The sequence below is a fragment of the Petaurus breviceps genome, unplaced genomic scaffold (genome assembly GCF_028583685.1).
Source record: "Petaurus breviceps papuanus isolate PSGF00001 unplaced genomic scaffold, PetGlider_PUasm1.0 189, whole genome shotgun sequence".
Classification (NCBI taxonomy): domain Eukaryota; kingdom Metazoa; phylum Chordata; class Mammalia; order Diprotodontia; family Petauridae; genus Petaurus; species Petaurus breviceps.
In genome coordinates this window covers 50,927,774-50,952,104 of record NW_027185809.1, presented here as the reverse complement: position 1 = coordinate 50,952,104, position 24,331 = coordinate 50,927,774, and the positions used below count along the sequence as shown (strand labels likewise).

The 24,331-nt window shown below is 38.7% G+C and overlaps 1 protein-coding gene across 1 annotated transcript in view; it reads left to right on the top strand.

The window, feature by feature from the left end:
* GALC (galactosylceramidase) overlaps positions 1 to 24,331 on the top strand; it is a 76,381-nt gene that overhangs the window by 27,789 nt on the left and 24,261 nt on the right. Inside the window, exons 8-13 of the mRNA XM_069092377.1 lie at positions 12,793 to 12,948; positions 13,692 to 13,816; positions 17,159 to 17,286; positions 19,508 to 19,597; positions 21,704 to 21,796; positions 23,197 to 23,341. Coding sequence (XP_068948478.1) covers positions 12,793 to 12,948; positions 13,692 to 13,816; positions 17,159 to 17,286; positions 19,508 to 19,597; positions 21,704 to 21,796; positions 23,197 to 23,341 — 737 coding nt within the window. The remainder of the gene's footprint in view (positions 1 to 12,792; positions 12,949 to 13,691; positions 13,817 to 17,158; positions 17,287 to 19,507; positions 19,598 to 21,703; positions 21,797 to 23,196; positions 23,342 to 24,331) is intronic.

Genomic DNA, 24,331 nt, shown 5'->3' with positions numbered 1-24,331 from the left:
AATAAATACAAACCAAATACAAGCTAAATAGTCTTTTTTAGGGGAACAGGGGATGCTAATAGCTGGATGGGGCATTAGGAGAAGCTTTAATATGAGAGATTATTTTTCTATTATATTTGTAACCAATTATTTAATTAAGATCCAGACTTTTTTCCTTTATTTCCTTATTTAAGGCCTAGCCCCAGTAAAAAGTCAGCCTTTGAAGGACATGACTGATAGATGAGATTGTTTTTAGACCTCAAGCCACAGGGTCTTCAGTTTTGGGCAGGACCCCATTCAACTGCTACTGTTTAGAGTATAAACAGAATCCAGTCTGCACTAGTTCTTACCCTGAGGAAAAGAACCCCTGTCCTTGTAGCCCTCCATTAGAGTTTAGGGTGACCCAGCTCAAGGAGAAAACCAACTATGGTGGTCTGGATGGAGATGGATTTCCCTGTCTACAGATTCCTGGAGGTAGCCGAATCTCATCAAGCCACATTCTCAGCAGGAAGAATTGAGGACTTCTAGCCTACCTCTTCATTAAATGCCCACTGATCAGGGTTGATTTTCTGTTGTCAAGGAAATTCCCCTTCAAGGATTATTTAAAGCTTTCAGTCTTTCCATGTCTTTTGTCTTTGATTACTCAGGGAAATCACTGGCCATCAATATATTGATTATCAGCTAGTCTGATTAAAAAAATTATTATTAATTACCCAGAAACTCTTTGTCTCATGGGGTTTTTTCATTTGTCACAAATAGAAGGTTCAGGAACAGAAAACAGAAGATTCTAAGAGGAGAAGTGATGTGAGAGAGAATTCTAGGCTTGGAGGAGAGCCTAGTAGTACAAAGGTGCAGAGATTAGAGGTGGAGTATTGTGTGTGAAGGACAGCAAGAAGACGAGTTTGACTGGACTGTACAGTGTGTGGAAGGGAATATTGGAAAGGTAGATTGATACTAAGTTATGAGGGGCTTTAAAAAGATGAACAGAAGAGTTTATATTTATTCTAGAGTTAATAGGGAAAAATTGGAGTTTATTGAGAAAGGGATTGACATGGTCAGGTCTGGACCTTTGGAATATTACTTTGGAAGTTTAGAGCAAAATCCAATGCAATATAGATAATGTTAATTTCTGGGTTTTTTTTTTTTTTTTCAGTTAGTATGCAGTTGTGTTTCTATTTGAATTTGACACCACTGCTGTAGAAGATGGATACGAGAGAGAGGCTTAAGGCAGGAGTGTCAAATATGATGCTGTTGTAATTGTCCAGCTGGGGAGTGATGAAGGCCTAAACTAGGGTGGTGTGGTATCTGGGTGAATAGAGAGAAAGGAATGGCTACAAGAGATATTGCCACAGTAGAAATGATCAGATATGTAAGATGAAGGGGAGTGAGGAATTAAGTATAATAATGCTGGTGTTGTAAACCTTGGAGACTGAAAAAAATGGTAGTACTCTTGACTGAAATAGGGAAATTCTTCAGAGGTATGGATCTGGGAGGAAAGATAATGAGTTCTGTTTTGTCATGTTGAGTTTGATGTGCCTATACTACATCCACTTAGAAATCTCTAAGAGGCAACTGGAGATGTGTGACTGGAGATCAGGAGAGAGTATATAGATCTGCATAGAAATGATGCTGTATGAGCTGATGAGGCCACTCAGGTAAATGCATTTAAAAGAAAGAATAGAAGAGAGCCAGGACCCAGCCTTTCTGTACATCACAGTTCAGGGGATGATAATGATAAAGAGCTAGTAAAGGAGACCAAGGCACAGGTAGGAGGAGAACTGAGGGAAATCAGTGTCCAAAAAACCCTGTGAGGAGAGAGTGTCTGGAGGAGAAGGCAGTCAATAGTGCCATGCGAGAAATCACGAAAGATGTAGAATGATAAAAAGGCCATTAGATTTGACAATTTGGTAACTTTGGAGAGAGAAGTTTCAGTTGAGTCTTAGAAGCCAGATTATAGAGGGTTGAGAGGAAGTAGAAGCAATGGGCATAGATAGCTACTTGATGGATAGTTTGGCTAAGAAAGGGAATTGAGATATAGAGAGATAGTTTAAAGGGATGGTGGGTAAAGTGAGGGGTTTTTAAATTTTTTTTTTATTTTTAGTTTTCAACATTCATTTCCACAAGATTTTGAGTTCCAAATTTTTCCCTGTCTCTCTCCTACCCCCTACCCCAAGATGGCAAGCACACTGATTACTCCTTCCCCCAGTCTGCCCTCTCATTTATCACCCCCAATTCCTCCCCTTCCCCCTTACTTTCTTATAGGACAAGATGGATTTCTATACCCCATTGCCTGTATATCTTATTTCCTGGTTGCATGTAACAACAATTAATACAGCACCAATTTTTATTTTTGGGTTTTGGTTTTTTATTTTTTTGGAGGGGGGAAGGCAGGGCAGTTGGAGTTAAGGGACTTGCCCAATAGCTAGTAAGTATCAGGTGTCTGTGTTCACATTTGAATTCGGGTCCTACTGATTCCTGGGCTGGTGCTGTATTCACTGCATCACTTTGCTGCCCCCAAGTGAGGTTTTTTTTTCCAGGATGAGGACCTTTGGAAATCTTTGTAGGCAACAGGGAAGGAATTTGTTGATAAAGACCAATTGAAGATTAGAGAAAGGAAGAGATGATGATTTTATGAGCTGTATGCCGGAGAGCATGCAGTGAGGATAGGATCAGGGGCACACACAGAGGGTTGGTTTTTATGAGGGCAAGAATCACCTCTTCATCAGATTCTGGTAAAGGAGGATAGGGTGAGACATGAAGTCAAAAGCATTGTGAGAAGTAGGGAAGGGGAGCTCATGGCCAACAGTCTGTTTTCTCAGTTGTGGAAGGGAGGCTTGAGACGTGATTCAGAACAGCCTCTGTGCAGCATGGGATAGAAAATAAATTAGGAAGGAATAAAAGAATTGTTTTGCTGTGGTGCATGCCCCACTGAGAGAAAATCAAATGTAGTAGACGGAATTAGTTTGATTGCATGGTATCTTCGAGCTTGTTTGATAGCTTGTGAGTAGGAGCAGAAGACTTAGAATTGGTGTCTGAACTGAGTTTTGAAGAAAGATGATTTTATGAGGGAGAATAGAAGAGAAAGAACATTCCAGCTATGGGACACAGGCAGTGCAAAGAAATAAGGCATGGGAGATGGAGTGCTGAGTGTAACTGTAGAGTGTGTGACAGTTATGATGAATGAGACTGGAAAGGTGAACTGGGGCAAGATTGTAAAGGGCTTTAAAAAACCAGACTGAGTTTATATTCAGTCCTGAATGTAATGCAGATGTCCCTGAAATTTGAATAGAGGAATAATATGGTTAGATCTGTTCTTAAGGAGGAATCACCTGTGTAGAGGAAGGATGAGGCCTGAGGCAGGTAAAGCTGTTAGGAGGCCATTGCAGTAGTCCAGGCTAAAGGAGATAGAGGCCTGAACTAAAATGGTGGCACTGTGAGTAGAACAGGACAGATGAAGAGATGCTGGGGAAGAAGCAGAACAATGGAATATTCACTAGCGTACTTTGTGTTGGGTTTTATAAGTATCAAAAACTCATCAGGAGCAGCTTAGAAATAAAGAAATCGAACACAGAGGTGATATTTACCAATGGTGGCATGAAATAGTTGTTGATGAATTGGAAATAGAAGTCATCTTCTCAGTCACTTTTTCCTGTTGTATCTTTTGCATTGACATGAGATGCTAAAAAATAATTTTAGGCCCGATGAGGATGTGACCTACTTTCTATGTTATTCCTATTGTTTGGGTGTGTCTTACTGCCTCAATTAAGCTAGATTGCTGCAATCGTGGCATAATAAGGAAAGACCTGAATAAGCTGATATTATCTGTGTGACCTTGGACAGGTCATTAAGTCTCAAGGGGCTTAGTTTTCTCACCTGTTGATCTTCCTCAGAGGATTTTTATGAAGTATGTGCTTAAAGCATGAAAAAATAAACATGATTATTATTATTTTAGACAAGTTTTGATTTGCTTTCCCAGGATGGGCATTTTCAATTCCCTACAGTTTAATAGGAAGAAAACTCCTTTGTCCTAGTCAGGATATCTGTTACCTTGTAAAGCCGTGATTGCTTTTACGTATCTGTCTCTCATATTGCTATTTGTGGAAAAAAATTCTCTGTCCCTGATTTTTAGTCCTATAATGAATGTGGTAATGGCTTTTCCCTACCTTAGTGGTATTAATAATAATGGCATTCCTAATACCGTTACTTGGTAGATATTTATTAAGCGACTTCAGGAATTGAGTAAAAAGTCTATAAAATATTTAAAAATCTGTTTGCATTTTAGAGTACATTATTTCTTAGAATGCTGTTGAACTGATATATCAACTGTTCTTTTTTCATAGAGTTACAGAATCCTTTATTTTGATTTAGAGGTAGAAGGGCCTTTACAAATCTAATCCCTTCATTTTCTTGAGGGATAGCTAAAAAATCTATATTTGTCTTTCTCATGAAACTCTACTTTTTAATTTTATTTTTATTCTAAACTTTATAGGTGTCAAATAAAATGAGCATTTCATGAAACCTTGCTACTCAGCATATTTTTTTTATCCAGTGCAATAATATTACATCTCACAGTGCATTCTGGTTGTTCTTTTTTTAAAAATTCAAATTAGTTTTTATCTGTTTATCTATCTAGTTATTTGAGACTGAATCTCCCTATCTTATCTAGGCTAGAAGTACAGCAGCCACTTACAAGTTATTTCCCTTATCCCACTGATGATTGGCAGGGTATCTTTGACCCTTTCCTACCTTCTGGATTAGTTCATCTCTTCTTAAGCAGTCTGGTTCTCCCCTCACCAGTGCCCACCCACCATATTGGTGCTGGACTTAGTGCAGAGACCCTATATTGCCTTTGCCCTACTTGGTCAAAACTCCCAAGCTCAAGTGATCTACCAGTTCCAGCCACCCTGGCAGAAAGGACCTAACTAGGTGTTCCTGAGTTGGAGGAGCATCTCTTGTATCTCACTTCATACACTTTTTAATAACTAAGCACTGAGAAGGATGCTAACTTTTGAATGATCAGAGCTTTCTTATAGAGTTCTAGATCATTGCCTGAAGGCTTTGCTTTCCATTCACTTTGCCATGTTGCTCCTTGAATATATCCATAGTAGATATTTATTACTATTAGGAAGCAAGATCTAATGGAAAGAAAAATAAATCTGAAGCCAAAAAGATCTGGGTTCAAATGCCTGCTCTTCTCCTTATGGCCTAAATAACTTTAACCAGCCTCTGAATCTCACTGGGTTTCAGTTTCCTCATCTGTAAGATGAGGGGATTGGAGTATATGACTTCTAGCCTTAAGCAGAATCCTATGACTCTCTGAAGTTAAAATAGCAGATTAAGTGAATGTAAACACTATGATATTCATTTGTTCTGTTCTTGTTCACTTTCACAAAGGTAATGATGTATGGTATATGATAAAGTAGGAAGGGCAGCTAGACCCAGAATTGAGTCTTGGCTCTTCTACTAATTTACAAAGTGGTCTCAGGGGAAAGCCATTTTCTTTCTCTAGGTTTAATTCCCTTATCTCTAAAAATATGGGGGTGGCACTAGAATGTCTCCAAGGTTCCTTCCAGCCCTTATATTTCTATTTTTTTTTGTTCAGTTATTTTCAGTTGTGTCCCACTCTTTTCATGACCATGTTTAGGGTTTTCTTGGCAGAGACTGGAGTGGTTTGCCATTTGCTTCTGCAGCTCATTTTGCAGATGAGGAAACTGAGGCAAACAGGGTTAAATTACTTGCCCAGGGTCACAGAGCTAGTAAGTATCTGAGGCCAGATTTGAACTCAGGAAGGTGAATCTTCCAGACTCTAGGTCTGCCACTCTATCCACTGTGCCACCTAGCTACCCATTTTTCTCTGATTAGCAATAGGCTTCTGTTCTGTTCTGGTTGTGCCTGTGTTGACATATCTGTTTGCAACCTAAGAGCTCAGTTGATTCTTTTTATCTTCATTAGGAAATGTTAGCCCATTAAAGTAGAGCTTAAGCCTGACAATGTGATAAACTCTGCTTGTTTACTCCTTTCTAGGGCTAATTTTCCAGATACTCTTCACCAGCCTAGAGCCTTTAATGAGGATATTTAAGGAAAACAAAACATTTGCACGAGAAGAAAAATGTCAACATAGATTGAATTAAAATTGTTCACAGACAATAGCAAGCTGATACAATTTAGCCAGGTTATACATTAGTACTTCCATATACATACAGACTCTGCTTGTAAAAGGGATTCACAACTTTAAAAAAGTAACAGAAATGCTACAGAAAGCACTTGAGCAGAGGACATCTTCATGGGGGAAGGAATATATAACCTGGAGAGGTAGAATGTGAAGTTTTTGTGGTTGCCAGGAAAGGGCATCACTTCCAAATAAAACAGCCCTTACTTTCTTCTAATTTCAAGCTGGAATAAAGAAAGTAACATCAGCAAATTATAAGGCTTACTCATTTCCTATTTCAGTCAAAGATATTAATAGAAACCAACTAGAAATATCTTAAATCGCTGATCTAGATCCTTATTTATTTTTTTAAGAAGGCTTTTGACCATTGTCTCTCATGTAAGATGAGGTTATATTCCAAGTTAAGTTTCTGTATAGCAGAGGGCAGCAAGGTGGCACAGTGGACAGAGTACCAGGCCTGGAATCAGGGAGATTCCCCTTCTTGAGTTCAAATCTGGCCTCAGACACTTACTAGCAATGTGACCCTACACAAGTCACTTCACCCTTTTTGCCTCAGATTCCTCATCTGTAAAATGAGCCAGAGAAGGAACTGGCAAACCAGCCTTAGCCAAGAAAACCCCAAATGAGGTCATGAAACTGACTCAACAACAACAACAGCAAATAACAAAGAGGAAGACCATTGTTTACTTACTTCAGTTCATTGCAACACATTTATTAAGCATGTTCTTGGGGCAAAAGCCTATGGACTAGATCCTGAGAACACAAAGATAAGATAGTACCTTTAAGGAGATTAGATTGTTTTAGGAGACTATAATTTTATTGTACCTACAGGAAAATTTGAGGAGCAGAGGGAACATTAACAATTTCGAGGCTCAGGAAAGGCTTTGTTTTAGGTTATGGTACCTGAGCTGAGTCTTGAAAGGACCTATAGATTCCAAGAGGCGAAGACAAATAAAAAATACTTATTCAGGCATGCAGTCTAACTTGTTCAAAAGTCTGGAGATGGGAGTTAGGATGTTAGATTTAAAGAATAGCTGGCTGGCTAGTTTAACTAGGACATAAGGTATGTAGAGATACAGGAGTAACATCTATTTGGAAAAGAAGGTGGCAGCCCAAACTGGGGGACATTAGGTGCTACCTTGAGGAGTTTGAATTTTTTCCTAGAGGTTGTAGGGAGTCACTGCTAATTTTGAATAGAGGAATAGCATAGTCAGACCTGTGTTTTGGGGAATGTTAATTTAGAAGCTCTGTGGATGATCGTTTGGAGAAGAGAAAAACTGCAACCAGGGGTCAGAGCAATTAGGGGGCTGTTGTAATAGTTGAGGTGAGGGGATGAGATGATGAACTAGGGTAATGGTCTTGTGAAAACAGAGAAGTCTAGATGATATGAGAGATGAAGAGGGAGAAGCAGACAAAACTTGGTGACTGAAGGGATATATTTATATGGATGGAGAAGGAGAGAATTTCCAGGATGAGCAGTTGTTGACAGTGTCAGAAGCTACAAAGTAATCAAGTAGGATGAGGACTGAGAAGAGGCCGATAGATTTAGCAGTTATGAGATCTATCAGTCTGACAGAGTCTATTAGTTCAGTCTATTAGTAGAGCCTAAAGGCAGAATGCAAGAGATTTGGAACTGAGTTGGTAGTGAGTGAGCAAATAGAGGCCATGGGTAACATATACTATATACTATATGGCATAGATTTCTTAACCTTTTCTTGCATGGGGGGAGGTCTATCATTGACTCCTTTGGCAGTCTGTTGAAGCCTATGGCCTCTTTCTCAGATTAATGTTATGTTGCCTACATTCATAATTTGGAGAAATACCAAATTTTACTTAGAGGTTAATGAAAATAAAGGGTTTTTTGTTTGTTGCCATTCAAGTTTATAGAGTCCTTGAAATTTATCCTTGAGTTCCTGTACCCCAGATTAAGGGCTCCTGCTCTGGAGCTACAATTCTTTGAGTTTTGTTATGCAGGAAGAAAGATAATGCAATAGTATGAGGGGTGGCCAAGTAAAGTGGATACTTCTTAAGGATGGGAGACACCCGAGAAATACTTAAAGTTAGCAAGAAAAGGGCTAGTGAATAAAGAAAGATTAAAGGTGAGAGAGAGTAATGGAATGAAGGACCTTAACCTTGAAAAATAGGTGAGCAGAGAGAAGAGACTAGGAATGGTATAGTGGGATTTTGGTATGTGATAGAAGAGAAAAGAGGGAACTCGCAACAGAAAGCCTTCCATTTTAGTTAAATAGGAGGTGTGATGTACACCTGAGAAGGGAATGGGCCCAGAAAAGGTGGAGATTGTTTGGGGAGTTTAATGAGGGAAGAGAAGGTTTTGGATGATGTCAGAAAAGATTAAAAAGTCTTGCCATGCAGCAGCAAGGGCCAGTTGAGGTAATATAGTGTACGTTTTTATTAGATCCAATTGGTATCATTACATGGCTTTGCAGCAGCACTTGAAAAGAAACTTAGAAGACAGGTGATATGAGTAACCCATGGTTCGGGTTGGTAAGGCACAGGAAGCAATAGGACAAGGTGACAAGAATGTAAAGGATAATGGAATTGGTCCGCTCTGCGGTTAAGACTGTGAAGGGGGGCGGCCAGGTGGCTCAGCGAGTCAGAGCACCGGCTCCAGTGTCGGGATGACCTGGATCGAATCCGGGCTCAGATACTCAGCACCACACCCAGAAACACCTGGCTGTGTAAACTTGAGCAAGTTACTTAACCCCAGTTGCTTAGGGGCGGCCAGGTGGCTCAGCGAGTCAGAGCACCGGCCCCAGTGTCAGGATGACCTGGATCAAATCCGGGCTGAAATACTTAGCACCACACCCAGAAGTAACTGGCTGTGTAAACTTGAGCAAGTTACTTAACCCCGATTGCTAAAAAAAAAACAGACTGTGAAGGGAGAAAAACGGGGCTAGAGTGAGGTTGAAGGACCAGGAAAACAGAGGAGTGGAGAGACTGTGGGTCATAGTGAAAATAAAGAGTATTGGTTTAGAAGGAATGTTGCAGATAGAGAATTGAAAGAATGGGAAGTTCTAGTTAGAAATAAGTAGCAGAGGTGTAACTATCTAACTAGAGCAACTACTATATGACAGGAACAGTGCTAAGCACTGTGGATGTAAGAGGGCAGGGAAGCAGTCCCTGTCATCAGGCATCTTATATTTTAAAGGGGAAAGATAATACATAAAGGATACTGTAAATCGGGTGGTTGAAGGAGGGTAACTGAGCCAACGTGTACAGTAACAACATAGCCAAGAAGTGGTGTGCTGGGCCCCAGCAAGATAAGGTAAAAAGCTGAGCTATCAGAGCTGAGAGAGACTTAGGAGTAGAGTCCAGATTACCAGTAGAGGAAGGGGGTGGAGGTGATGGTCTGAGTAGATGAGGCTTGGCTAGGGCAGGCCAGGGAGTTCTAGTGGATGAGATCTAAGAAATAACTGGTCCTTGTAGTGGTAGACAAATTGCAGTGGAAGTTGAGGATGTTGATCAACTGAGAGTCCAGGATGTTTAAGAGGACATCTATTGGTATTTAAGTCCTTAATGTGAAGGCCAAGTTTAGGATGGAACAACGCTGAGCAAAGTAGTGAACTCCTTGAGACAGGAGTAAGAATGATCTGAAAGTCAGAAGATAACGGTGACAGATTCTGGATGGGGTAATATAGACTTATGGAGTATTCAGTGAGAGGGTCTTGAAATGGTAGTAAGGAATGAGGTGTATGTATAGTCTGTATAGCCCACTATGTTGAGGAGCATGAGAAAAAGTCCAGAATGAAGTGTCTTCTGGAGGGAGCCAACTTTTCTTAGAGAACCAGAAGATGGAAAGATTTGAGGGAGATCTAAGAAGGGGAGTTTGTTAATATTACAACAGGAGTTCTGGAAGGCATGACACATGGGCAGGGTAGAAGAAGATAAGGAATGTGAAAGGGTAGACCCATTGAGATACGGTGGGAGAAAGGAATTTTTTTAATATTAGTTACAGAGGTAAAGGGGACAAGAAGAGGGCATTTTTGCCAACTCTAAGTTGGGAGGACCACCAGTTGATTGGAATCCCTATCTTCTGAGACCTTGTAATAACTGAGCACAATGTTGTTGTGGGCAAGTGCTATTAGTAACAAATGGCTTGTTACTCTAAGCACTCCAAGAACTCACTTTCATTGCCAGCCATGGTTTAGCACCAGTGTGATATTCGCAGCACCTGTGGTGGCTATGAATATGCTGGTATAATTCAGAATTGCAAAATATAACAGACTCTCCATATGGAATAGAGAACTAAAACATTTATTCGGATACCAGGAATCCAAATCCCACCACCAAAAAGCCAAATCCATCATAGCAACAAAGAAATCTATACACAATAACAATACAGAGAGTACCACCATCCCCAAGTCTCCCCCCTGCTAGGGTCTTCTGCCTACTTCTTCTCTCTCCCTCAACTCTAACTACTCTGACCAACTTCCTCTTAGCTCTGTTCCACTTCTGCTTCTTCTTGTTCTACCCTTTCTGCTCTACCCCTTCCTGTTCTACCTGTTCAGCAAGCTCCTCACACCACAGGCTTCATGTGACTCAAACTCATATCACTTAGATTTCCATGCATAAGCAGGTCACACGGGCCTATTAATGGATGAGAAAGATCTTCCTATTCCATTAACAATATATTAATAATGCACAAGGATATCTGAATTCCCGAATGGGAGGTAGAGAGAACATAGAAATTACCATAACTAGAAGGTCCCATGACAAGTGAGCAGTATGCTTTCCAGTCCTTGAGTCTTAGAAAGGACAGGGCCTCTGGTTCCCTAAGGCTTTGAATCCAGTGGATGCAGGTCTTTGTTGGTGAAGGCCTTCAAGTGTTTTGATTCGCTTGAATTCTTCTCAGCAAATGGAACTTCACTGGTGTAGTCACTTTCGCCCATGGACTTGGAAAACTTCAGTGCCTAGGTAATTAAAGTTAGGATTTAACAATCTTTAAACTTTGCATACGTTATAATTAAAGTGGAAATTTCTGCAGTGCCCTTTTACCTGCTTGAAGACTTTATAGAGTAGTTTGAATCTTGAAAAAAAATAGGTCATTTATGTAATGATTAATACAATTTAGCCAGAATTCATGTTAATGATTAATATGGTTTGGCTAGAAAAGAAGTTATTTAAATGGAAGTGGGAGTGTTATACTTTCATCTAGAAATTACTTTGTCTTTTCCAGGTATAATGTGAAGTGGAGGCTAATTGCTTCCATCTTTGAAACATGGGAAAATGACAAGAAACACAACCATACTGTGCTAGGTGCTGGGAAAGAGAAACCAGCTCATTTTTCTCTTTAAAAGAAATAATAAGCATTCATTTAATAATTACTTGTCCGGGATATGCAGTGCAGTATCCTGTGTAATAGTGGAAGTACAGTTATATAAGACTTGGTGCCTGGTGCCGCAGATCACAAATACTTAACTTTTAAGTGAGTCACGTATAGCTTCCCACTCAGCCCCTCCAGTCTAGGGGATTTTAATTATTTTTGTGTCACGGACCCCTTTGGTCGTCTGGTGAGGCCAATCTCAAAAGATTGTTTTGAATGCCTAAAATAAAAGATTGAATCACAAAGGGAACCAAATATATTGAAATAGCTATTAAAATATTGAAAATCACAAACCTGTAAACCTCAGGTTTAGAACTCACCTGTCCCCAGTGCCTTAAGTTGACTCCTTTTTTTTCCTTCTCTTTGGAGGGCAATTGGGGTTAAGTGACTTGCCCAAGGTCACACAGCTAGTGTGTTAAGTGTTTGAGGCCGGATTTGAACTCAGTCTCAGGTCCTCCTGACTCCAGGGCTGGTGCTCTATTCACTGTGCCACCTAGCTGCCACAGTTGACTCCTTTCTTATCTTTGCCCATTGAAAGCTTTTCCTTCTAGACTCCGCTTTGGGTGTTTCATCCTTCCTGAGGTCTTTCCTGATCTACTCCCTCAAACTATACTTGCATTATTTAATCTTATATATATGTACCCCCTAGAGTGGGGCGGAGGCAGGGGGGAAGGGTGAGGGGTCCTATAGGAAGCTCCTTGAGAGCAGGCATTGTGTCATTGCTTTTATCCTTGTATTACCATGTTGTCTTCATTCCTTACGTGTAATAAGTGATTAATATTTGTTGAAGTAAATTGGTTTCATAAAAGAACAGTATTAGATGAAACAGAATTACAGGGGGAAATTATCTTCACAGTGGATCTCAAGTAAGTGATTGTCCAAGCAACATTGCTTTTGGGTTTTGTGATTTGGTTGGGTTTAATAATAGTCTATTAATGAAGTTATTGTGAAATTATCTTGGTTAGAGTTAAGGTATTCCTCAAGTACATGTTTACAAAGTTTTCACTGAAAGCAAAATAAAAGTTTGGACTTTTATTGAAAAATTAGTTCTCAGTTGTTTGAGGGCATTTAGCTCTCCAGAATGACTCATTCCCCAAGGGTTCTGAGTATTTGAAATTTTACTAAATTTTAGGTTTGTTAAGAGTTCCAGTGTAGTTTTCTAAATAAGGATATTTGTACTTATTTACAAGTTTTTCTCCCAACTTCTCATCATTTGTTTTGAAATGGAAAACTAAGGAATGAATAGCTTTGATACTTATATCAAAGTTTTTACTTATTTTCTACTACCTTTTTGTCCTAGGGCTCATTATCCTGGAACCCATACTGTACCTGCATCCCTGGAGACCAACAAAACACTCTGGTCTTCTGAAGATTATAGTACTTTCAACAATGAAGTGGGTGGAGGCTGCTGGGCCCGCATCTTAAATCAGAATTATGTGAATGGACATATGACTGCGTGAGTGCATTTTTATAACAGTACATTTCAATAGCTATACAGGGGTGTGTTGGAACCAGCTCAGATGACTTGGGAGAGTTGATTGTTAAATTTTCATTGTGAGCATTTACACCTTGGAAATTGGCAGTTGGCAAACTCTACATATCAGGGCTTGATTTATTGTTTTGTTGACTGGCTAGACCTAAGAAAGTAATGGAGAAAATGTTAATGCAGATTAAACTTAAAATGTGTTTAACAACCCCTGGAAAGCTGGTTGTTAAACATTACCAGCATACTCTTGGGTTTAAGTGGTCAATAATTTGGTGTAAATTAGCAGCTCAAAATAAGAAGATATAAAACAAAATATAAATTAACTCCTGTTAAATGAAAAAGTATCAGAAGAAAGGAAGAAGAATTTTTTTTTTTTTACAAAGCAGTTGGGGTTAAGTAACTTGCTCAAGGTTACGTGGCCAGTTATTTCTGGGTGTGGTGCTAAGTATCAGAGCCCGGATTCAATCCCAGGTCATCCCAACTCTGGGGCCGGTGCTCTTACTCACTGAGCCACCTGGCTGCCCCAAAAAGAAATTTTTTAGTTACTATTTTTGACAGTTCTTGACTTTACTTTTTTCTTTTTCCTTTAAGAAGAAAGAAGTTTATCTAACAGTTTTTAAACTGGTGGGGTTGGAGAGCTTTAAGCTTCTACAAATTTAAGTTGCATCATAAAGTAGTTTTGGTCTTTCTTATTTGCCAAACCAATCTTTCAGCACAATTGCTTGGAACTTGGTGGCTAGTTATTATCAGCAGTTACCTTTTGGGAGAGATGGATTGATGACTGCTCAGGAGCCCTGGAGTGGGCATTATGTTGTAGAGAGTCCTATCTGGATTTCAGGTAAGCATCAGATTCCTCCTTGTAATCCTCCTTCAAAGAGATAAAATACAATGTATTTAGAATAAACTTATGACAGTTTAACCAAGGATTTTGCAAGGATTGCAAGGATTTTATGTAATGTTACATTCAGTCAATTAAAATAGTCCTTTGGGAGGCTGTAGCATAGGCTTGCAGTTATACCAGTTTCTTTAGTAAAGGGGCTTACTCCCTGTATTGTTATAGATCACAACCTTTCCATCTCTTCTCATCTTTATGCTTCTATTTCTTGTAATTTTTCCATTAGAGGATCTAGCCAGGTACCCCAGGTTGAATTAGATGCAGGTCACAAGCACTAAGCGTGGTTACTATTACTATCATTTTGTTTGAATCATTTTTTTTTCCTTAAGTATTGAGGGAAGTTAGAATTGTTTTTTTTATTTTAGGTTCATGACCATGTTCTTTTTATTGGCATCTTTAGAGTTTATGTGTTAATTCAAAGTGGCTCACCTTTCATTAAGGAAGAAAAACTTAACAAAATAGCAATATTGACTTTGAAAATAGAGAAATCTTGGGGCAGCTAGGTGGCACAAGTGCATAGAGCACAGGCCCTGGAGTCAGGAGGACCTGAATTCAAATCTGGCCTCAGACACTTAATACAAAAAACTAGCCATGTGACCTTGGGCAAGTCACTTAACCCCAATTGTCCTACCTTCCCCCCTCCAAAAAGCAACAAAAAAAGCAAAAAAATGGAGAAATGTTATTAAGTAGTTGAATGACATGAAATTCTGTTAAGGTATGGAGTAATAGGAATAGAGATTTAAGTTACGTATTAGAATAAGGTCTATGAATAATTAGTAGGTTAGTTATATCTTGTTCTCTAATTAATTTGGGGGCCAGTTTATTGCTAGCTCTATTTTAGATATCCTCTTTTTAGATGAACAGAACTAGGTTTTTTTTTTTTTAAACTAATTCAATACTCTACAAGTTACATTTTTGTAATTCAGTATTCTCATATTAAATTGCTGTTTTAGTTGTGAAATATATGGTAACTTTTTGGGAGGAAAATGACTCAACAATTAAATTCATCAGACTTTCATTAAGTACCTACTGTGAAATAAGAAGAAATGAAAAATAACCTTTTTACTGAAAAAGCTTATATTCTATATAGAACCCTTACACAGATAAATAAATTTAAGATAATTGTAGAGGAGAGTGTTGCCATCCTTGGTGTTCGGTGAAGATTTTTCAGGGGAGACCACCTGAGCTGAGCCTTGAAGAAAGCAGGAAATATAAGAGGCAGAAGTAAGAAGAAAGTATTTTCCTGATATAGGGAATAGTTTCTGAAGAGGTAAGTAGGTGGGAGATAGAATTGAAAGTTCAGGGAACAGAAAGTAGGCCCAGTTTGATTGATAGGGTTAAAAGGTTGAAAGAATAAATTGAAGTGTCTAGAAACATCAGTGTTTGGTTGGGGCTAGACTATGAAGGGTTTTAAATGCTAAGCTAAGGAATTTTCCTTTTATATGAGAAATTAATTATTAGGAAGCCAATGAAGCTTCCTGGGCAAGGTAATCATAACCAAAACAGTGCTCTAGGGAAGATTATTATAGTAGTGTGGAAATGGATCAGAGAGGGGAGAGACTAGAAGCTGGAAGATCAATTAAGAAGGTGTTGGAATAGTTTTAGAGAAGGTGATGATGGCTTGTAGTAGGTAGTGGCAGTGTGAGTGGAGATAAGGGGACAGATGAAATAATTATTGTGGAGGTAGATTTGACAAGTCTTGGCACCTTATTGGATGGGGGAGGGACAGTGTATGAAGAGGGGGAAGAGTCGAGGGTTACTCCATGGATGTAAACTTGGTTACCTTGAAGGATGTTGGGATCTTCAATAAAAATAGGAAAGTTTGGAGAGCGAATGGATTTAGGGAGAGAAATAATAAATTCCATTGTAAACATTTTGAATTTGAGTTGCTTATGGGACTTCTGGCTGGAGATAACTAGAGTAATTAGGTCTAGACACAGATATAGATAGATAGATAGACAGACAGACACATATGTGTATATAAACACATATAGACATACATATATACACATAAATACATATACCTATACAGTAATAACATAGGTATATATGTATATACATATGTGTATATATTCATATATATGCAGATATATACATATACACACACATACACAGAGAGTCATCTGCACAGATATCATTGATATTTTTCAAGAGATAAACAGCTCATATATTTCATCTCTAGCCTCATCTGTACCCCACTTTACCTTCTGTGCCATAGGTAGATTCTTCCTCTCCTTAAAACCATAGGTCTTCTCAATGCTGCCATATCAAAAATAGTTTCTAACTAGCTATCTTCTTTTAGATATACAATAAAAGTTTCACATTATATGCATGTGGACATGTTCCAGCCATGGTTACCCTTTGCAGTGTACCATACTACCTCTCACTCTATACTAATATATTTACCCTATTTATCCAAACTCCACATTAAAGGCATAAACATACCAGCTAGGTGTAATTGAAACAGTGCAGAATTTAGGTAGGAATCAGAATGCCTGTGTTTTAATCAGGATTTGCCATAGTACAATGATGATTGAATAGACTCTGAATGCTCCTCTGTAAACTGACTACTGCCTGTGTGAAGTTGGGCAAAGCACTTAACTTTTTTTGGCTTCAATTTCCTCATCTTTAAAATGAGGGGATAGGGGCAGCTAGGTGGCACAGTGAATAGAGCACCAGCCCTGGAGTCAGGAAGACTTGAGTTCAAATCTGGCCTCAGACACTTGACACTTAACTAATTGTGGCCTTGTTAATACCAATTGCTTTGCCTTCTCTCCTCATACCACTCTCCCCCTCCAAAAAGAGGGGATTGATTTAGCTGATTTTTTTCTTGATTTAAATCAGGTCCACTTAGTAGCAGAGGCCAGATTACCACTTTGGCTTTAACTTTCTTGTAATTAGAAAGAGAATAATTATCATTTTATTAAGCACCTTCTCTCTAATTTTGTTAGGCATGAGGGATACAAAAATGGACTTTGATCCCCTCTCCCTAAAATCCCAGCCCTGCAGTGGGTGTGTCTGGGGTGTGGTGAAATGGCTTACTAGGGGCAGCTCCAGTCTGTGGATAGTGTATTTGGAATTCTGGGATAGTAAAATTTAACTGAAATGCATTACTAATTGTTTTTGCTTAGTAAATTAAATAAAATTTTTGATAAGTGATTTCTATACAAGTAGAAAACTAAATTAGAACAAAAAAAATATTTAACACAGAAGATGTCTCATCTCTTTTCTGAAACAAACCTCTTGAGCTCTTTTTTTTTTGAATTTCTTTCTGCCTTTCCACAGCTCATACCACTCAATTTGCACAGCCAGGATGGCAATACCTGAAAACAGTTGGCCATTTACATAAAGGTGGAAGCTATGTAGCCCTTACAGATGGCTTAGGTAACCTCACTATTATCATTGAAACCATGGTAAGATTTTTTTAAAAACTGATTTAATTAACTGGTTGCTGTAGAAAGGATTAGTTTTTACTAAAATAAAGTATTTTTGTTATGTATCTTTGTTTCCCACAGCAGTTGAAGCACTTCTAGAATGGTTTTCTTTATTTATTCCTCCTTTGACTTCAACTAAGTTGATCTTACTTCTGTGCTCTAAATATACACTTCCCTGCCCATACTTTGCTTCATATCCGGACCACCTACCTAGAATGTCCTTCTTCTCCATTACTTAAATTCTACCTCTCATTTTAATAACCTTGCCTGTTAGGCAAAGAGTTCTGTGACTATTCCCACCCTATTTCCGTGCCTCCATCCTCTCTGCTCCTATAGAATTGTCTCTCTCTCTATACATATGATCATGAGATGGAATGTCTTATATGAGGTACAGCAAAGAAGCCTGTGTCACTGGATCTCAGAGTATGTCATGGAAGGAAGTGTAAGAAGATGGGAAACATATTGTGAAGGGCTTTGAATGTTAAACAGGCATTCAAATGATGCCAGGGGTGATAGGAAGTTGCTAGAGTTTACTGAGTAGGAGGGTGGATTAGTCAGATCTGAGGTTTAGGAAGATCACTTTGACAGCTGATCTTCTGACTTCTGAGGGTTGGATGGACTAGAGTGGGGAGAGACATGGCGCAGGGAAACCAGTACTTACACATAAAAAATTTCATAGCATTATATTTGATAACAAAAAGCTAGAAAGAAAAATACATGTTCTCATTGACTGGGAAGTAGATGAATAAATTGTCATGTGTGAACTAATGAATTAGTCCTCTGCCATATGAAAAATTTAGAAAAATCTGAGTAGACTTGTGTGAAGTGTTTCAGAGAGAAGAAAGCAGAACCAAAAGATTATAGAGAAATATATATAACACGAAATATATAACCAAAAGTTATAGAGAAAGTTGAGGCCATTTTCTGTGAGCTTCCCCTCTTTCCTATTCTGTCTCAAAAAACTTTGATGCTATTTCCCATTTTTTCCATCTTGACTAAAGTCTCTAATGAAAAGATCAAAGATAAAGAAGAAAAAACAAGTAGAGATCCTCCAACCCAGAACCTTCCATCACTTGCTGTGTGTACTCTGAGGGAAGGGGGCAAGAGGGTGAGAAACGTCTTCCAAGTGGGCCAACACAAGGTAGCTTCTGCCTCCTGCTGCCAGCCTGCTCTCCCACAGGGCATGTGGAGCAGACTTACCTTTGGCGTCAGGCCTGCTGCTTGTGGGAGGAGGAAGAAAGTCAGTGGGTGCCAGACCTTTTCTCTCCTGCAAAGCAGTTTCTTGCCTAATCTTCAGCCTTCTGAGGCAGAAGGAGGACTTCTTTGACACTGCTGCTCACCCTCTCCTTCTCTATAATCTCTCCTCTCTAGGACTTTGGGACCCCACCCTCTCTTGATTCTTCTTTTACTTATCTCATTGCTCCTCTGTCTCCTTTGCTGGGTCCTCTTCCAGATCACACCCTCTAACTAGATAGCCCTCAGGGTTCTGTCCTGGACTCTCCTCTCTTCTCCCTCTATACTATTTTACTGATGATCTCATCAGCTCCTATTAGTTTAATTACCATATCTGGGCTGAAAATTCTCAAATCTGCCTGACCTCTCTGCTGACCACCAGGCCTCGAGTACACACACACACACGCACGTGTGTATATACACATGCATATACACATATACATGCACACACACACATATATAAATTGATAATGAACAATTTTTTCATCTTTTCCATAAAATTGAGCTTTATTCTAAAGAAGTAGGCATAAATCACTGGGAGATAAACAAAATATGTTTTTCAAGTGAATTTATTTTGGATAGCTAATTTTGTGACATCCTAAGATTTGAAACAATTAACATTTAACTATTTCTCCCCTAATATTTTAAAGTATAGTAGTAAAGATAGCTTGTTATAGTAGAAATAGGGCTAGAATTATAGTCGAATAATCCATATTTGTCATTGACTGTGGCACCATAGGCAAGCCATTTAGCTTCTGAACCACAGTTTTCTCATCTGTAAAATGGAATTACTAATGTTATAGTGTCTAACTTGCTTAGTGGTTGTAAAGATCAAGTGGAATCATGTATGTCAAATAAAAACCTTGAAGTGCCACATAAATGTCAGTACTCTTCTTTTTTTTTTTTTTAAACAAGGGATGCCTAGTTAATTTAGATCTTACTTGGGATTGTTTGTTTTTCTTTTCAGACTCATGACCATTCAAAATGCATAAGGCCACCTCTTCCTTTATTTGTAGTGTCTGAACAAACTGCAATTTTCTCTCTTAAGGGGTCCTTTGTAAGTATATGTATACGTGTTGTAATAAGACAGATGTATCAGAGGTCATCCATTACCTCTTTTTTTTTTTTTAAAGCAATCGGGGTTAAGTAACTTGCTCAAGGTTACACGGCCAGTTATGTCTGGGTGTGGTGCTGAGTGTCTGAGTCCGGGATTCAATCTCCAGGTCATCCCAACACTGGAGCCGGTGCTCTTACTCGCTGAGCCACCTGGCCGCCCCTGTCCATTACCTCTTGACTGACTAATGTTGGTCATCTTATAGAGAACTTAGTGTGGACAAACTGCCTTTTTTGTAATTCCAGAAGAATTACAAAGTCATGTGCTTCGGAGTTTTTTGTAATCACCATTAATTGCTTAGGATGAACTCTTTCATGAAGGGTTATCCTGAGAACTTTGTACATAAGAAGAGACAGGATTACTGCAGTTTCTACATGGTGATGCATTTAAAGACTGAAGAAACCAGTGTTTCTCAGACTCTGATTTTTTTCTACAGGAGCTTGAATAAGCATATATAACACCTTAGAACTGAGCTTTTTTACACGGGCATTTTAACAAGGTACTAAATATTCTATTCCAGTTTTATTTAGCTTTTTTGCCCCCAAATCTGACCCATTTTTCTAAATTCGCCATGTATTGCTATTAAAATGGAGAAGTATGAGGTAGGAGGTTAGAAAGTCTGCTGTCTATGGTATTAGCCAATGTACTGGTAAAAATGTTAAACAGCACAGCAAATCATCATTGGTAACATGCTGTAGCCTGCTTATAGTCTCTGCCCTTTAAATTTATCCTTTAGGTTATTCTTTAAATTCTCTTGAAATGTATTGTTCTATAATTTTTGACTACATGCTATCCCCAAGAGAATGCTAGTATTGAGAAAGGCTTTCTTTAGGAGTGTGCATTAGGAGGGATGGGGGGAGACAACAGAATTGGGCAATTTTCCCAATGCAATCCAGCCTGTTAGTACAGGTATTCTGGAAATCAGTTTTCAGTTATGCAAGAAAAAATAAATTAATTATTCACATCCTTTGACCACAGGTCAAACTGCCTTTTTTGTAATTCCAGAAGAATTACAAAGTCATGTGCTTTGGAGTTTTTTGTAATTATCATTAATTGCTTAGGATAAACCCTTTCATGAAGGGTTATGCTGAGAACTTTGTACATAAGAAGAGACAAGATTACTACAGTTTCTACATGTTGATGCATTTAAAGACTGAAGAAACCAGTGTTTCTCAGACTCTTGACTTTTTTCTATGGGAGCTTGAATGAAGCATATAATGAGAATTTAAAAGGCTACTTATATTTTTTTATTTAGGATAATGCATGAAACTTCTATGAATGAAATCTTTTTTTTTTTTTAAGCAATTGGGGTTAAGTAACTTGCTCAAGGTTACACGGCCAGGTGTTTCTGGGTGGGTGCTAAGTGTCTGAGCCTGGATTTGATCCCCAGGTCATCCCGACACTGGGGCCGGTGCTCTTACTTGCTGTGCTACCTGGATGCCCCTGTATGAAATCTTTTTAACCTTGACTTTGACTTTTTAAGAGATAGCTAGAATTTCATATTGTTTTTATAGAAAATAGAAAACCCCAGACTCCTTATAAGCAGCAACATTTGAATAAAGGAGTTGCATGTTATCCCTCCCCATGTTTCTTTCTGATCTTAAAGATAGAAGAAAAATTACTTATATGCCACTGTCACTGATTCGGACTGAGTTAAATTAGCTCTTCCATAGTCACTGTTGTCAAAACATGTTGCGTTATTTGCAAAAGCCTTCAGAGACATTGAAATCTTAGCATCCCAAACAGTCTAGCATTTCGGTGAAGGCCAGCTGTCTATATAATATTGATGAAAAGTGATTACATCAGATCCTACCTTTTACAACTACTGCTTTGACTGTACCTTTAGAGGTTCAAAATTGTCTTTTTCTACAGTTGGGAGACTCCAGAAGAGAAAAGAAAACCTTATATTTTCCTTTTAGAGTTGAAGGTGGCTGGTAAATTTAGCATGTTTTGGCATTATCTACCTTTTGTTGTTGCTTATTTTTGAAATTCTAATGCTGGCCTAGCCTAAGAAACACTCATCTTTTTTTGATGCTTTTCTCTTCCCAGAAAGAATTAAGAGTGCTACAGGTATGGTATACCAAACTCGAGAGCAAAGCTGAGAATAACTCTGTCTTATTCAAACAACTGCCTCCTCTAAAGGTAGGAATTAGTTGTATTTTGTAGAAAACAAAATTCTTTTCAAGGCAAAACAGGCCTTTGAGTCAGTAGCTTTGTGTTCTGTCCTTTCCAAGCAAACAAACCATTTTGTCCTTTTGAATCTCATCGATTTTCTGTTGATGAAATTTCACTCTTTTAGTTATTGGTCTTAACACTGTCCTCTACATATAAAATGTTGTACATATAGGCTTCACTTTGACATAGTGTATGCCTGGAAACAAGCTTGTAAAGTGAAGTGTCATAAAATAGATTGTTTTTCCATAGTAGCAGTGTATATAATCAAGGTTTGTGTTCTGAACCAGGGATTTGGTATGAAATCATAGCTGTGACTAATAATTTAATACAAAAGCAAGGCAAGGAAAACTGTAGACCTCTCTACTTTAAAAGAGCAAAATTTTGCTCCAGGTTGTATAAAATGGACATAAATTATTTTTGTGCATTTGTTCTAAAAAGAAACCCAGTGTATTCCAATGTACATTTAACATACAAAAACATGATTATTACAAATCTGACCTAAAACTTATGTACTAACTATGATAAGTATGAAATATGTAAATTAAACTCTGAGTAAACAATAGCATTTTATGGTCTTTTCCACTTTAGTGGAGTCATAAAGATAGATATGGTTACAAAACAAGTAGAAGGGACAGGTCCTGAAGGAGAAGGAGGGGGACTGGGAGAGAAGAGTATGTGAGAGAGAGAGGGAAAGGGACAGGAGGCAGGAAGGAGGAGAGAGAAGGATAGGAAGAGGGGTGAGGGAGAGAGAGAGGAAGTGAAAGAAGGGAGGGACAGACAACCTACAGAGAAGGAGGGAGATGGGCAATGGAGGAGGAGAAGGGAAGGGGTAAGGGAAAGGAGGGAGGGACAGAGAACATCTACATACACACACATACACATATACACACATGCACACACGCACAGAATATTCTGTAGAAAAAAATCCACCAGACTTGGTCTCAAAAGATCTTGGTTTGACCTTGACCAAGTCACTTTACCCTTATGAGTTTCACTTTCTTCCTTAATTGTCAAATTGGGTGAATGATATATTTTTTTTTACTACCATCTCCTTAGAGAGTTGCTGTGAGTAAAGTGCTTTGTGATTTGTTCTTTTCATTAAGTCACAACCACTTTCTTCTCCCTCCTCGAGGCAGGATTCCCTTTTGTCTGCTCTAAAAAATAACAATTATCTGATGGTTTTCTGTGCTCTTCACAGATCCTCTTAGGAAAAGTTTTCTTTGGTCACATGTTTTCTATGGTAACATGTTGAATTCTTCCAGCCACTCAGGAAGTTCTCCCAGAGGCCTCTGAAGCCTTTTCTGGTTTCAGCCTGGCCACACAGGAGCCCCCTTTGGACTTAACCATTGTTTTCCCTTCCCTTTCAGATTAGTAATGGCACAATCACGTTAAAATTGGGTGTGGATGAAGTGTATACTTTAACAACTCTCACTACAGGTCAGAAGGGCACTTATCCTGTTCCTCCAGAATCACAACCATTTCCATCTAGCTATAAAGATGATTTCAATATTCGTAAGTCTTTTTTAAAAAGTATATTAATATGGTCTTTTGTTTTTTGGGAGGGGGGAAGGCAAGGTCGTTGGAGTTAAGTGACTTGCCCAAGGTCACACAGCTAGTAAGTGTGTCAAGTATCTGAAGCCGGGTTTGAACTCAAGTTCTTACAACAGTGCCAGTGCTCTGTTCCCTGCTCCATCTAACTGCCCCCTTCCCCTCCTCACCCCTTTTTTTTTAATAGTCTTTATTTTTAGGATTAAATCAGGTGCTGTATACCAGTTTGTTTTCATCATGAAGTCAATGTAAAATCTCTATCATGAATGGGTTAATCCTCTAGGTTTTTAAAAAATATATCTTTGCAAGAGTAAAGTTGACTTTAATCATTGAAGACTTCCAGCCTTCTTAGCTTTGAATATATGTTTGGCTAGATGATGCATGAATTTATAACCAGGGGCTCTTATGGGACTTGCCTATTGTCACTGACAATAAATCAATCAAAAGTATTTATTCATATGTCAGGCAGTGTGCTCAATGTGCTGAGGCCGCAATGAAAGATTAAAAACAATCTTTGCCCTCAGGGAGCTCACATTCTAATGGGGAAACAACATGTTCAAGATCTCCAAAGAATAGTTCATCTCAAAGGGGAGAGCACTACTACGCTGGATAGATTCCCTATCCAAGGTGGGATGTAACTGAGTGAAAGCCAGGGAAACTAAGAGGCAGAAGTAAGAAAGGAGAACATTGTAGGCTTGAGGGAATGACTAATTAGAGACACAGGTGAGAGGGACATGGAGTGCTGAATGGGAAGACTAAGAGGCCAGTGTGGCTGGATTGTAGAGTGTGAGGAGGGGAGTAAAATCTAAGAAAATGGGAAAGGGAGGAAAGGCCCAGGTTACACAAAGACTTATATGCTAAACAAAGGACTTTATATTTGATGCTGGAATTAATAGGGAGTCACTGGAGTGTGGGAAGTAGGGATGAGACATGGTCAGTTCTACACTTTAGGAA